Source organism: Oncorhynchus clarkii, chromosome 21, assembly GCF_045791955.1.
Source record: "Oncorhynchus clarkii lewisi isolate Uvic-CL-2024 chromosome 21, UVic_Ocla_1.0, whole genome shotgun sequence".
In the NCBI taxonomy this organism is placed as follows: Eukaryota; Metazoa; Chordata; class Actinopteri; order Salmoniformes; family Salmonidae; genus Oncorhynchus; species Oncorhynchus clarkii.
Genome location: NC_092167.1, coordinates 35,132,371 through 35,148,140, shown reverse-complemented (window position 1 = coordinate 35,148,140; position 15,770 = coordinate 35,132,371). Strand labels below are relative to the sequence as shown.

The window sequence follows — 15,770 nt, the reverse complement described above, 5'->3', positions numbered from 1 at the left end:
AATCCAAGTTTATTATTTTAAAATGCTAATTGATCATTTGAAAACCCTTTTGCAATTATGTTAGCACAGCTGAAAACTGTTTAAAAAATGCTGATTAAAGAAGCAATAAAACTGCTCTTCTTTGGACTAGTTGAGTATCTGGAGCATCAGCATTTGTGGGTTTGACTACAGGCTCAAAATGGCCAGAAACAAATAACTTTCTTCTGAAACTCATCAGTCTTTTCTTGTTCTGAGACATGAAGGCTATGCCATGTGAGAAATTGCCAAGAAACTGAAGATCTGGTGCAACGCTGTGCACTACTCCCTTCACAATACAGCGCAAACTGGCTCTAACCAGAATAGAAACAGGAGTGGGAGGCCCCGGTGCACAACTGAGCAAGAGGACAAGTACAGTACATTAGAGTGTCTAGTGTGAGAAACAGACACCTCACAAGTTCTCAACTGGCAGCTTCATTAAATAGTACCCGCAAAATACCAGTCTCAACAGTGAAGAGCCGACTCCGGGATGCTGGCCTTCTAGGCAGAGTTCTTCTGTCCAGTGTCTGTGTTCTTTTGCCCATGTTAATCTTTTCTTTTTATTGGCCAGTATGAGATATGGCTTTTCCTTTGAAACTCTGCCTAGAAGGACAGCATCCCGGAGTGGGGTCAAATTGCCATAGATAAAATGCAATTGTGTTCATTGTCCGTAGCTTATGCCGCCCCTACCATAACCCCACCATGGGCACTCGGTTCACAACGTTGACATCAGCAAACCACTCGCCCACTACAACGCCTTACTCATGATCTGTGGTTGTGAGGCCGGATGGATGCGGCTTATGGTAGAGAAATGAACATTCAATTCTCTGGCAACAGCTCTGGTGGACATTCTTGCAGTCAGCATGCCAATTGCACTCTCCTCCAAAACTTGAGATATCTGTGGCATTGTGTTGTGTGACAAATTTTAGAGTGGCCTTTTATTGTCCCCAGCACAAGGTGTACCTGTGTAATGATCATGCTGTTTAATCAGCTTTGTGATATACCACAGCTGTCAAGTGGATGGATTATCTTGGCAAAGGAGAAGAAATGCTCACTAACAGGGATGTAAACAAATTTGTGCACAAAGTTCGATAGAAATAAGCTTTTCGTTCGTATGGAAAATGTCTGTGATATTTTATTTCTGCTCATGAAACATGGAACCAACACTTTACATGATCCGTTTATATTGTTGTTCAGTGGAGATGGAAACACATCCTAAGAAAGGGGGAAGGAGAGGAGATGAGTAGAGGAATCCACTTCAGACTATTTAGCTGCGCCCCTAGGCTCTGGCAAGCTGGCCAACCATGTGACCCAATTAGCTAATTAATTACCTCAATCACAGCACCACCCCCATATAAAAGTGCCAGAGAACATGCTACTTATCAACTGTTGTTTTGTCTAGTATATTGTCAGTACGTGATAGTTGATGTTGTGTTAACTAGCAGGTGTAGTTTACTAGCTGTTCCTGGCTAGACACTTCTACTGCTCAGTGGCAATGGCTTTTGGGTGTTGGTTGGGGTAAGTTTGGTGGTGGGCTTAAATGTTTTGAATAAGTGTTTTGATGCTGGCAACCTTTATTGACCTGTGCTATTGTTTTTCTTACAGAGTAGTTGTACTCCTGTCTGTATGGCCTAGTGTAAGATGTTCTGACCTTCCAAGAGGTAAGACACTTAAATTGAGTCAGATTAGCCTTAATACACGCTATAGAACACTGGTGTTGTTGAGAATCATTTAGCTTCCACCCTTCAGATTCTCACCTTGTGTGTCTTTATAGGGGCCATTGAGACTGCGTGTCGGGATCGATACATGTTGGTAACAACCCAACTCCAATTTGCTGGGCACGAACCTCGCTTTGAAGCGGTTGGTAAGTAGGCTTTTAACCTTAATTCTGATGCAAAATGGACTTGAAACCAGGTTTGGTCAGCTCATGAACTTGGCATCTTAACATGTCTTGGCCAGGGTTTGGTAGCTGGTGCTGACAGGAAGTCTCTCCCTGCAGTATATTTCAGTCTCTCTCTGTGCCTGTTGGAACACTTAAGAATAAACTGATTTTTATTTAGTACTCGACTTGAGCATATTCAAATCATTTGATTTGACCCAGTGCTTTACCCTTATCTAGATGCTGATGGCGTTCACCCCATCACTAAGCAGTATGGGTCAGAGTGTGGCTACATGTTCAGTATCCTCCCTCTGCCTGGCCATGCTGAACTCAGAGCCTCCTACTTCTCCTGCCACACTGACAACCAGGTTCATATTTCTGTGCATTGTGGTCTTTTCAAAGCCACAACCCATGGGCTCACTGGTTAAATCAACATTTCAATTACATTGAACCAATGTGGAGTAGCCATTGAGTTGCTATCTGTGCCATTGGAGGGTTTTTCAAAGATAATTTATAGTGAAATTGCTACCAAATGTCTCAGTTGAAGGTCTTGTTTATGTGTCTTAGGACGATGAGGTGTTCACTTTTAGCTTTAACTTGATCACAACTGCTGCAAGTGGAGTGGAAACCACCTACTCTGTGAATGCAACCTGCTTCCTCCCTCTACCCTGGTCCCCCAGAGAAGTCAGCTGTGAGGAGAACTATATGGAGGTACTGATGCATGGATTTAGACTGTATCCAGGGCTCGTGGAGGTGGGCTTGTGTTTTTATAGGAGAGTGTTGTGTTACCCTGTAGGTGTCAATGAGGAGTGACGTTTCCTGTCTGTCTGGTACAACGGATGCCTGGACTGCTGCCCTTGCTAAAGTAAGCTAAAGGCTATTTGGCAAATTCTCAATTAGATGAGCTCCACCAGTTTGTCCCCAATACCACCATGCATGCCCTGTCTCTTGTTCCCCATCAGGCCCACAGCTCTGCCACGTCTACCTGGCAGGTGATGTTCCAGCAGGAGGGGCAGCAGCTGATTCCCATGTCATTCTCAGAGGCTCGGGAGCTGGGCTACGTGTTCCACCTCACCCAGGGGAGACTGGTGTTCCGCTCACCCTACACACCACGGTCTGTCATGGGGTCTGTCTCCATGGTGAGGATTTAAATGTCCTGTTCAATGGCTTCCTTTATCTTGGTTGTCTTCAGGCTTGCTTAATCTGACATTAACGACCTAGACTGGTGGCTGTATTCCAAGAGGGTTTTACATGGCGTAATGTTTAAAACCAGGGTTATGCAGGGTGGGAAGGAAGCCACTTATTTAGACTACTGAAATTGTTGTTGTACTGTTGGCAAGTACACTAAATCCATTCTTCAATTCCAGATCAATGGTTCAGTGGTGGAGGTGGTCCATCCCATACTGTTCTCCAGGCAGAGATGGGTGGTTATGATGGTGGACTGGATTGTTGCGTGCAGCACTAGTAAGTTCCAGTGCAATATCAGGTTCCACATAATCAAGGATCCGACCTGAAGGGACTGGATTGTCTTAAGCAATAGTGATGGCTCAGTTAAGCAAATAATACTTTCACCTATGAAGTTATTTCAGATCTGTGACATGTTTTGATCACTCGGTTGCAGAGGAAGAATTGCTCACTGGTTCTTAACACTTGTAATCTCTTTCCAGATGAAGGGATGTATGATGGCGTGGGGCTGGTCTGGCAGACCCCTACTCTGCTGTCCCCGCTGGTGTCTGGCCTCTCTGGGTTGGAGAGCATCAAGATCTCAATGGGGGTGGATGGTCAGCTCCTGGATGAGCCCATCACAGCAGAGCGAGGCTACAGCTTGGACATCAGTGACACCACTGTCCAGATCAGCATCCCTTTCAACGCTGCCGGAGGATACAGAAAAGTCAGTAGCATACTAGGCCGGCATCTGACAATTCACATGGAGACGCTTACCTTGTATTCTGATGTAGAGAAGCTGCAAATGGCGTCAGTCACTCATGTCCCCTGTACACCTTGCATATTCTACTTTGTACCATATAACCTAATGGCAGATGCTTCATAATGGTTTCAACTCTTCCAGAGCTTTGTGATGGGCAACATGTACCATGAGGTCTATGTGGTCAAACTCTACTATGAACAAATCTTTCTTGATGACTGTGGTGTGGAGACCAGACTCCGCCTCCACAGGCCCATGAACACACCTCTTCTGATCCAGCACCTCTCCATCCTTAACCGTAATGAGTTCTACTAGCCAATCCGAAGTGGATCTTCAGCTCCATGGTCATGATTGCTAATGACCCTGTTGTCCTTCTCCCACCACAGAAACAGTCCTTGAGGATCGTGTGTTTACTGTTTACCTGGGGAACCTCTACTACGATGTTGACCTGGTGGCTGTGACGGTCAATGGTCACAACTTCACCATACTAGAGGCAACTAAAAGTGGCCTCGTCATAACCATGGTCCCCCAGCCCAATAGTAACCTTCATGCCTACATTCTCAGGCTGCCATTTGAGGATGCCGTTGTTCACAAGCTGGTAAAGAGAAATATTTATGTTTACTCTCTAATGAACTACTGTGGTCTTTCTCAGTATTTCCTCGTGACTTCTCATTGGAGGAGATCCAAGGTTCCTCAACATTTTCCAATCGGTTTTGGGGACCTCAGATTCACCCCTAATATGTGGCTGTAAGATTTTGTTTCTCAATGAGTGTTCATATCCATAGTACTCTCCAGAGGGGCTTCTTCAGTTCTCGATGGACATCAACTACACATTGGTCATCCTGCCTCAAGAGGAGCCCTTCTACTACCTGGCCTCAGTCGTGGCTCAGTTCAATGATGTCTGTAAGTTGACTTGAACTTTAGTAAGAGACCTGGGCTGGAAGTGATATTTCTGAAGGTCTTCCCGAGCCTTCTGGTTCTGACCACTGCCTAACGTGGACGCAGCCCAGCGATCTACCACTGTTTACCCCCGCTGTCATTTTGGCACTATTGACTAAACTATTGGGCCGCTCTTCTCTTCGTCAGTTCCTCCGGTCTTCAAAGGCGTCTGCAATGAGAAAAGCATCAGTTTCCAGATGGACCATAAGCCATTTGACTACCTGTGGGAGGTGGGTGTTGGCCCCTACATTCTGACCACAAATATGGCAGCCAAGCGGGGCTACATCATGCAGAATGACAGCAAGAGTCTGACCCTGGAAGTGCCCCTCTTCTCTGTTGGCTACACTTATAAGGTGAGATGCTAATTGGTCAAGCGCTTAAATTGGCTTGTCGTTGGCTCAAGTAGGGGTTATAATTATTTAAAATGTACCTGCTCTTTTTTTTTTCCCCCCAGGACATCAATTTGAAGCAGTTCTACGGCTCATTTGAAATTCACTCACGACTTCCCAAGACCTTGGAGGTCAAGAGTTCCTTGGCCAAAGCTTGTCTCTTCCAGACTACTGAGGTCATAGGTAACTACTAGTGCCTCATCTTTGCCTGCAACTTAATTTATTGCCTGACTGTTTAGTGTTGATCATTCACTTTGTTCTAGCCCAGCTCTAACAACTTTCTCTAGTGTGTTCCACTGAAGGGGTGGTGACAGTGGTTACTGATGTGACTCTGGCCAACCCTGGAGCTGAACCCAACGGAACCTTTCTCCTGGACTCCACCTGCAGGCCTCAAGAGACGGATGACACCAGGGTGCTCTTTAGCTTTGGACTCCACACCTGTGGTACCAGGGTCCAGGTATAACTGTCCAACCCATACAATTTGAATCATTCAAGTGACTGGCCCTACCAGTGACTACTTCAAATAAGGTTGTCAGCATCTAATCTGGTAACCCAGAACTCAGCTTGCTTAGTTTGTTCAGCTGCATGACTTAGTTCTGGTTACATATGTCTTAGAAATTGCCCAATCCTGTTGCTTCCAAATAACCTGCGAACTAATGCTGTTATCAATGCATCCCGTCATTGGTTCAGCCGCAGAATCGGTCCACGAGATTAGCAAGCCTCACCCTCAAACTGTCAGCATACAGGCTGAATATTTAAATATTCACTGACTGACAGGTGTCTATATTTCTCATGAGGCCTGATAAGGGAACAACCCGTTTTTAGACATGGCTTGCAACAGTTTGATATTCATTGAATTATGTTCAGGCTTGTGATGTCCTCTTGTCATCTAGGTTGACCATCAGCATGTTACCTATGAAAATGAGATCAACGTTGAGTACAAGAGCCAATCTGTGAACGCACCAGTCAAAACAAGGGATACTGCCTCTGTGTACGTGACTTCACTAATAATCTACTGCCTCATTGGTTAAAATAAATATTCACGTCAGTCATTAACTCTCACTACAGACACTTGTGGCTTTAATGTTCAGTTCTCTTTTTAGGATTATAGTTCGTTGTGTCTATCCACTGAGTGACCTATACAAGCTGTTTGCTTATTGGCGGTTTGATGCAGACTCTCCAGGAGTTGGCACCATCTTGACTAGAGTTCCTGTAAAAAGTAAGTGTGGGGTAGTTGTGCAGCTAAAGAGGGTGGTAAAACTGCTACAGCTTTTTACACCTGACTCTCTGTCCAATCATAGCATTTCAGCCCACCTTTCCACCCACTACCAGAAGACCGTTGACCTCCACAACTACTTCCAACACAGGCCTTAGTCCTGGGAGGGAAATGCCTGGCATCAACCCTAGGGCTAAATATGTCAAAGTCTTCAGCTGGCAAATGAACCAACCTAAAGGAACCACTTAGGCCCTGACCCCAGTCACTCTCCATACAATGGTATGAGATGGAGAGATCTATTCTACACGTCATATTCCTAGATGAGATCTAACTTAATTTTATTCTCTCCACAGGAACAAATGAAACCGCTGAATGAATCAAGTGTTTGTGAATATAATTAAGTCTGGTTCTTAATAAATATTTTCTTACAATCTGCACCTTGTCCTGATTGTTATGGGATGTGGCTGCATCCAGTTTGGGGATTATATCACAAGTGAGGACTTTATTTGGTAACTAAGTTGGCTAGGTAAATGCTTTGTGTGATGCTTTCATGTTACTTAAGACTCATGTTGGCCTTTTAAGGGGTGCTCAGCAGTTCTAACCGTGGCCACTTTCAGTTAACTGCTGCTTGACTATTTAAGCACTCGGCTTCATAGACTGCTTTTTGGTAGCAAGGCATGACCATGAGATCAAAAACAATTAACCATGTTGAGGCTAGTGTTACTAGATATTGAGTCAAGCAAGCTCGAGGCAAGTTGTATTCCAAAATGAATGGCTTAATTACAGCTTTCCCCTTTATCATTCTATAACTTATAAAGCCTCTGTAGACATGCTTTTTGTAGAATTTCACTTGAAATGGCACATGCCGGCATAGCTGAGCATATGCTATAGAAACAATGTCTTCTGTGACTGCAACGGGTGTTAGATTTTAAGTTGACTTGTCATGAGTATGTCTGACCACTTGGTTATGCCTAGAATTTAAGGCTCATACACTGTCAAGTTATACACATTTTACCTGGATGCTTTAAGGCTGTTAAGGTACCCCAATTCTGACCTTACACAACACACTGCATCAGCCAGTGTCAAGTTGCATGTTACTGAAATGCTGAATTGTAACTGGTCCCATCAGAACGTGGCATAGGTCTAGATTGCACTGCGACAGTTGGTACAAGTCATATCCTGGTAGAAGTGATTTAGCCAATTAATCTTTAAAGTTGGCGGTGGTCCAGCTTGTTCATTGATGGAAGTGTCATTAACAGGCTACTTGAGTGTCGGCGTAGGTGATTTGATAATCACATTTGACTGGTCAAATTGCCCCAGACAACAAGCCTTCAGCTAGACACCAATGCTCATCCAACAACGGTAGGCCAATAGTTGGCTTCTGGTTAGAAGCATTTGATTATGCAATGGCATAGGCTTCTTTCTTGATTTGTCTGCACAACTATTCTCAACGCGAGACCAATGTGAACGTAGGCATTTAGGTGCATTTTCAGAGTTCCAGGAATCGTAAGTTATATTCTAATACAAATGTAAGTAAAGTGTTCTGTCGCATGATTGAAGTCCAAGCATTCAACTTATGGACAGCTCATGAACTAGGGTGTCAATGTTTTAATTGAACGATCATATTTCATGTAGGCGACCTGTTTTGCATGTGTTTGTGTGGAATTGCCTCTGGTGAGAGGGTAGGCAGTTTACCCACTTTTTCAAATACATTGTGGGTATAGAAACTGAACTAAAATATAACGTGTAAAGTGTTGGTCCCAAGTTTCATGAGCTGAAATAAAAGATCCCTGAAATGTTCCATACACCTTATTTCTCACATTTTGTGCACAAATGTATTATACCTGTTAGTGAGCATTTTAACTTGCTGAGATAATCCATCCACCTGACAGGTGTGGCATGTCGAGAAGCTGATTAAACCGCTGGGGATAAAAGGCCACTAAATGGTGATGTTTTGTCACAACACAATGCCACAGATGTCTCAAGTTCTGAGGGAGTGTGCAATTTGCATGATTGCAGGAACGTCCACCAGAGCTGTTGCCAGACAATTACATTTTCATGTCTCTACCATAAGCCGCGTTCAACGTCGTTTTACAGAATTTGGCAGTTTGTTCAACCGGCTTCACAACCGCAGACCACGTGTAACCACGCCAGCCCATGACCTCCGGCTTCTTCATCTGCGGGATCATCTGAGACCAGCTACCTGGACAGCTGATGAAACTGTGGGTTTAGACAATTGATGAATTTCTGCACAAACTGTCAGATACAATTTCAGGGAAGATCATCTGTATGCTTGTAGTCCTCACCAGGGTCTTGACCTGGCTGCAGTTTGGCATTGTAACCAACTTCAGTGGGCAAATGCTCACCTTCAATGGCCACTGGCATGCTGGAGATGTGCTTTACAAAGATTAATCCAGGTTTCAAATGAACCGGGCAGATGGTAGACATCTTGTGGGTGAGCGGTTTGCTGATGTCAACAGAGTGGCCGTGGGGTTATGGTATGGGCAGGCATAAGCTACGGACAATGAACACAATTGTATTATATCAATGGTAATTTGAATGTGCAGAGATACTGTGACAAGCTCCTGAGGCCCATTTCTTCCTTGGCCTGCATACTCACTAGACATGTCACCCATTGAGCATGTTTGGGATGCTCTGGATCAACGTGTACGACAGTGTGTTTCAGTTCCCTCCAATATCCAGCAACTTCGCACAGCCATTGTAGAGGAGTGGGACAACATTCCACAGGCCACAATCAACATCCTGATCAACTCTATGAGATGTGTCGCAACGCATGAGGCATATGGTGGTCACACCAGAAACTGATGGGTTTGCTGATTCATGCTCCTACTGTAAAAAAAAAAAAATCCCATTCATGTGAAATCCATAGATTAGGGCCTAATGAATTTATTTCAATGGACTGATTTCCTTAAATGAACTGTAACTCAGTAAAATCTTTGAAATCGTTGCATGTTGCGTTTATATTTTGGTTCAGTATAGAACCATAGATCAGTACCTCTGATGTGCTCACAGTTAACTTCTCTGGAGACTAGGGCAGAGGAGACCAGGTGTTAGATATGGTGTAGCTTGTCTCCACTGTCGTTAGTTTTATTTATTTATCCATTATTTTACCAGGTAAGTTGACCGAGACCACGTTCTCATTTGCAGCAACGACCTGGGGAATAGTTACAGGGGAGAGGAGGGGGATTAATGAGCCAATTGTAAACTGGGGATTATTAGGTGACCGTGATGGTTTGAGGGCCAGATTGGGAATTTAGCCAGGACACAGGGGTTAACACCCCTACTCTTACGATAAGTGCCATTGGATCGTTAATGACCTCAGAGAGTCAGGACACCCGTTTAATGTCCCATCCGAAAGACGGCACCTGACACAGGGCAGTGTCCCCAATCACTGCCCTGGGGCATTGGGATATTTTTTTAGACCAGAGGAAAGAGTGCCTCCTACTGGCCCTCCAACACCCCTTCCAGCAGCATCTGGTCTCCCATCCAGGAACTGACCAGGACCAGTCATGAACAAGTTGAAGTTAAAGGTCCTCCTTGTCCTCCTAAGAGGGTAGAAAAGCAGTGAGCAAATTGCACCAAAGAAAATAAACAGCAATGAAGATTAAAATATATATATATATATTTTTAAATGGTATGGTTGGAAGCCACACCACACCACAAAAAAACTATACACAATATATAGACTACCGTTCAAAAATGTGTGGTCACATAGAAATGTCCTTGTTTTTGAAAGAAAAGCACATTTTTTGTCCATTAAATTAACATTGAATTGATCAGAAACACAGTGTAGACATTGTAAATGACTACTGTGTCTGGAAACGGCTGATTTTTAAAGGAATATGTACATAGGTGTACAGAGGCCCATTATCAGCAACCATCACTCCTGTGTTCCAATGGCACATTGTGTTAGCTAATCCAAGTTTATCATTTTAAAAGACTAATTGATCATTTGAAAACCATTTTGCAATTATGTTAGCACAGCTGAAAACTGTTGTGCTGATTAAAGAAGCAATACAACTGCTCTTCTTTGGACTAGTTGAGTATCTGGAGCATCAGCATTTGTGGGTTTGATTACAGGCTCAAAATGGCCAGAAACAAATAACTTTCTTCTGAAACTCATCAGTCTATTCATGTTCTGAGAAATGAAGGCTATTCCATGTGAGAAATTGCCAAGAAACTGAAGATCTGGTGCAACGCTGTACACTACTCCCTTCACAAAACAGCGCAAACTGGCTCTAACCAGATTAGAAACAGGATTGGGAGGCCCCGGTGCACAACTGAGCAAGAGGACAAGTACAGTACATTAGAGTGTCTAGTTTGAGAAACAGACGCCTCACAAGTCCTCAACTGGCAGCTTCATTAAATAGTACCCACAAAACACCAGTCTCAACGTCAACAGTCAAGAGGCGACTCCGAGATGCTGGCCTTCTAGGCAGAGTTCTTCTGTTCAGTGTCTGTGTTCTTTTGCCCATCTTAATATTTTATTTTTATTGGTCAGTCTGAGATTTGGCTTTTTCTTTGAAACGCTGCCTAGAAGGCCAGCATCCCGGAGTCGCCTCTTCACTGTACGACATCTTCCGTTTCTTGGCAATTTCTCGCAAGGTATAGCCTTCATTTCTCAGAACAAGAATAGACAGACGAGTTTCAGAAGAAAGGTCTTTGTTTCTGGCTATTTTGAGATAATTGAAGCCACAAATGCTGATGCTCTAGATATTCAACTAGTCTAAAGGCCAGTTGTATTGCTTCTTTAATCAGGACAACAGTTTTCTGCTGAGCTAATATCATTGCAAAAGGGTTTTCTAATGATCAATTAGCCTTTTAAAATGATAAACTTGGATTAGCTAACACAACGTGTCATTGGAACACAGGAGTGATGGTTGCTGATAATGGGCCTATGTAGATATTCCATTAAAAAAATCTGCTGTTTCCAGCTACAATAGCAATTTACAACATTGACAATGTCTACACTGTATTTATGATCAATTTTACGCTATTTTAATGGACAAAAAATGAGCTTTTCTCTCAAAAACAAGGACATTTCTAAGTGACCCCAAACTTTTGAACGGTAGAGTAAGTACAAAAATAAAATAAAAATTGTTTAAACAGATAACAAAACCCACTAATCATAACTGTACAGACGAACCAATCACAACAAAAAAAACAGTTTATGTTTTATTTAAAATATGTGTGTGCAGGTGTGGATGTGCATGTGTGAATTAGGCTATATGGAGGAGATTTACTGAGTAGTTTGGTTAATCAGGCTGACCCCCAGTCTTCAGTTGAAGTTATTGACAGATTGTGAGGTTTTGAAAAGATGAAGATTAGAATTTCAGAGTATGGTAGAGAATTGATTATGTGAGGTGCGGCAGTGGGAAGGGTGAAGGTTATCACAGTGTCTTGTGTTATATAGATGGATTTCAGAATTAACCTGGAAGAATCCATTGAAGGGTTTAGGTAAACTGTCTGTAAGGTATGAGTACTTGTAGATGAAAATGCATAATTCGAGTACATTAATGTCGTAAATAGACAAGATATTGAGTTTCTTAAACAAAGGTGCAGATGGAGCCATGGAATTAAAGGAGGTGGTTAGCAAATGTATTTTGTATGATGAGTAATTTATTAGAGTAAATGAGATATGAGTAAATTAAGCTATAGTAAAGAGTTAGGAAGCAAGCCTGATGAACCAAACAACTCATCTTTATGATGATACCAACAGACTATTACTTTGCTGCGGACAAATTGAATGGGATCTTTCCAGGATAACTTTTCATCAATTAGAATTCAGAGGAATCTAGTGTATGAGACTTGTTCCATGCCATTTCCACCAATTGAGATTCTGGCCTTTTTATGATTATTTTTTAAACAATATTTCTTATTCTTACTAGTGAGCACAATAAAGATAATTTGTTTATCTGGAAAATTTGGCCATGCCTGAGTTGGCTTCATTAATTAGTGAATCAAAATTATTATGTGATAAAATCTAATTGTTATCGTCAGCAAAGGGAAGTACGGTAGAAGACACAGCAGCAAGGCCATTGAAATAGATTAGGAATAACAATTATAAAATTGTTCTCTATCATAAATATAACTATGTAACCAATTATATGGATAAATCATGAAAACAATAATAATGCAATTTAGAAAGTCATATTTCATGATCAACCGTGTCAAACGCTTTGGATAAATGTAAAAAGATGCCAAGAGCATGTTCATTGTTGTTAAGGGTTGTAAATATTTTATCCACCAATTGCATAAGAGCCATATCTGTGGTGAAGTTTTTATGAAAACCATATTGGTGCTCATATAGAATAAAATGTTGATTTAAATGTGTCAACATTCTCTTATACACCGATTTTTCAAAGATTTTTTGAAAAACATGGTAGTATAGATATTGGGTGATAATTTGTAAAAGATCTTGGATCCCCAGATTTATAGAGGGGGATAACTGACCATTTTCCTCATCTTTAGGAACAATACCAGTTTGCATAGATTTGGTGAAGACATATGTCAGCAGCTCAGTGATCGAGGAAGACCAATCTCATCATGACCTGCTGCTGATATCTTTAAATGACCAACACCGCCATCACCTACATTACTTCAGGGGGGTCAAACTAAAGCAGAGAAGGGAAATGTCCCTTAAATGTAATCCAAGGGATTTCCATCAGTTTTCTTTGACATAGAAGAACCCACATTCACAAAAAAAACATTAAATTCACATGAAATAACATCAGGGTCACTATAAGTCTTATTTCCAACAATACATTGAAATGGGTTAGTTGTCGATGCCTTTTTAGAACTCAACAGTTGATAAACGATTTTCCAAGTTGACTTAATACTTAAGGATTCTTGGAATTTGTTAGTAAAATATATTTGGGGGGATATCCAAAGTAGGTGAGTAAATTTGCAGAGTTTAGGGGAGAGGGATTTGTGAGAATTGTTTTATACAACTTCTTTTTTTTTTTAAACTGGATTATTTGAGATCGGTTGTAAACCAAGGTTAAAGTCTGGTAAGCAGACTCCACATCGGCCTGATTATAATTATTTTTTCCAAGAATTATCATCAATCAACATCTTAAAGCGCTCACAATTACTGTAGTTAAATATTCTACATTTAATGCTACTAAATATTCCCACCTGTTCATTTCCAGCTGCCAAAGAGAAGTGGAAAATTGGAAAGTAATCAGAAATGTCAATGTAAAATATACCTGTATTAACCACATTATTTAAAATATTATCAATAAGGGCGGCAGGTGAACTAACTGGTCACTCGCGTGAGTTTATAGATGAGGGAATACAGATCGCTAGAGTATAAATTATTCAAAAAGTCTGATGTCAGTGAGTGGTTATCACTTTTAAATAAATGTATGTTGTAATCACCCATTAGAAAACACATTGTATCTTAATTATTAATCAAATCCAAGGTTGATGCAAGGATATCAATGAAACTACGAATGTCAGAATCAGGGTGGCCGATAGATGCATTCAATTAGCACTTCTTTACCACCAAAAAATGAACAGGTCATTTTTATGAAAAGAGATTCAACATCAATGTTATCAGATGTTGAGGTTCTACAGTGGTGAACAAACAGCATTATAATGAGACATGTCATAAACGTGGTTGTCTCTTCAGTCAACCATGTTTCTGAAAGGGCAACAATGGAACATTCATGACTAAGAAAAGACAGGTAATGACCAAGGTGATCATGTTTTTTTAGGAAGCCTGTGAACGTTCAAACGAAAGGTCGAAAATAAACTTGTCTTGGGATTAGGTACACTGCTATACAGGTTGTTAAATTACTTAACATTGCAGTAATCACAAGTGACACTTATTTCTGGTAAATTTCAGGAAATTTGAATCTGGATCAACACAATCGTTATATCTATTGTTGGCTTCATTAATATCGAAATGGGTTAAATATCATGTTATCAGGGTTGATATCCTGCCCAACAAGGAAGAGATACAGTCGGAATCCTCCAGAGAGTGGAACGGAAACATAGCAGTGCTTGGGTCAAACTCTGGAGTCAATGTAACTAGACGGGTAGTATAGCATGTCCCTTTTCCTTTATACTGCTTGCAGTGTTTGTGGGTTTACAGTGGTTAAGACTTCTTCTAGCCTATGATACGTTTTATAATAACGTTTTTAAAACAATGGAAGCCTGATTGGTATTACCTTTAATTCGTCTTTCAGGAACTGTTCAGGTTGAATGTCGGGATAGATGTCTTGTGGTGTCTGCGCTCTTGGCATTTTCTGATATTGAACCTCGATTCGAAGCTATTGGTAAGGTAATGAGGCATTTATTGACATGGTTTTGTTTCAATACATTTTAAGTGTAAACCTTTGACCTAAAATTGTAAAAAATCAGACTTGACCGTACGTATTCATCCCATCACTAAGCAGTATGGGTAAATGTGGCTACATGTTAAGTATCCTCCCTCTGCCTGGCCATGTTGAGCTCAGAGCCTCCAACTTCTCCTGTCACACTGACAGAAGGAAACTCAAGAGGGGTGAGAATGAATCAATTGGTAACCAATCACTGCCCTGCAATAGAATTTAAGACAAATTGAATCACTATTATAGCAGTTAGCAATATTTTATAAAACTATTTAAATGAATGAGCATTACTTGAAGTAAAATCCAGTTGCCATTTATTTAATAAAGCTGCATATCTTTGATCAACGTCTTCAGTGTTCTTCCCATTATGGAAAGTCAGACAGCATGGGTCCCTTGTTTTGTTTTTTTATACTCGCCTATCCTAAAAACATAATTGACCACGGATTTAAAACAGTTGCAATATGCAATTTCACTGATCAACAATGCATCTCGATAGTCGTATACGTCATTGAACGTAGGTTTAATGGATTCAGACGTAGCCAATACATATATTATTCAATCAGAGACGAATCATTACTCCCTGATATGGCCAGCAGGTAGCGCCATGCTCATTTACCAAATGTCTGCGCATCAATTGTCTACGACGCCTGTGGTTCAATCAACAACAAAACGTGTGCTAACATGTTTTCGTACCTTAAGAGCTTGTTGCTAATTCATTAGAAATAGTTGAAGATTCCAAAACAGTTTTAGTAGCTTATTTTCTTTGTGCATTGATCGTTGCTGGTCCTTTCAGATTATATTTGTTGTAGTAAAATAGAAAGGTTGTTGCAGCGATATGAGCGACAGACATGAAAGTTCTGCTAAATTCAATGTGAGTTTTCCAGAATTATAGCCTACTGATACAGAAGTAACAATTTAGTAGATTTGGAACAACACACTACAATATAATTGCGAGGTAGTAGCCTACAATAATAAGCATGAACTGAGTAAATGGAGACGACACAAAAACATGACCATCTTCTAGACTGGTGTTTGACAACTGTTTGACAAT

At 41.3% G+C, this 15,770-nt stretch overlaps 1 protein-coding gene and 2 long non-coding RNA genes across 3 annotated transcripts; all 3 read left to right on the top strand.

Moving 5' to 3' along the window:
- Positions 1 to 1,464: 1,464 nt before the first annotated feature.
- LOC139379436 (uncharacterized) lies at positions 1,465 to 1,850 on the top strand. Its single transcript, XR_011628385.1, has 3 exons — positions 1,465 to 1,533; positions 1,621 to 1,676; positions 1,790 to 1,850. It is a non-coding gene; the product is annotated as an uncharacterized lncRNA (long non-coding RNA).
- A 323-nt stretch (positions 1,851 to 2,173) lies between these two features.
- LOC139379211 (uncharacterized) lies at positions 2,174 to 5,609 on the top strand. The gene is made up of 12 exons (XM_071122022.1): positions 2,174 to 2,262; positions 2,462 to 2,605; positions 2,691 to 2,759; positions 2,857 to 3,033; positions 3,262 to 3,358; positions 3,562 to 3,785; positions 3,963 to 4,116; positions 4,205 to 4,416; positions 4,604 to 4,721; positions 4,905 to 5,110; positions 5,212 to 5,329; positions 5,434 to 5,609. Exons 1-12 carry the CDS (start codon positions 2,188 to 2,190, stop codon positions 5,607 to 5,609), a joined length of 1,770 nt encoding a protein of 589 aa, XP_070978123.1. The 5' UTR covers positions 2,174 to 2,187.
- A 419-nt stretch (positions 5,610 to 6,028) lies between these two features.
- Positions 6,029 to 6,605, top strand: LOC139379435 (uncharacterized). Its single transcript, XR_011628384.1, has 3 exons — positions 6,029 to 6,137; positions 6,250 to 6,365; positions 6,448 to 6,605. It is a non-coding gene; the product is annotated as an uncharacterized lncRNA (long non-coding RNA).
- Positions 6,606 to 15,770: the final 9,165 nt, after the last annotated feature.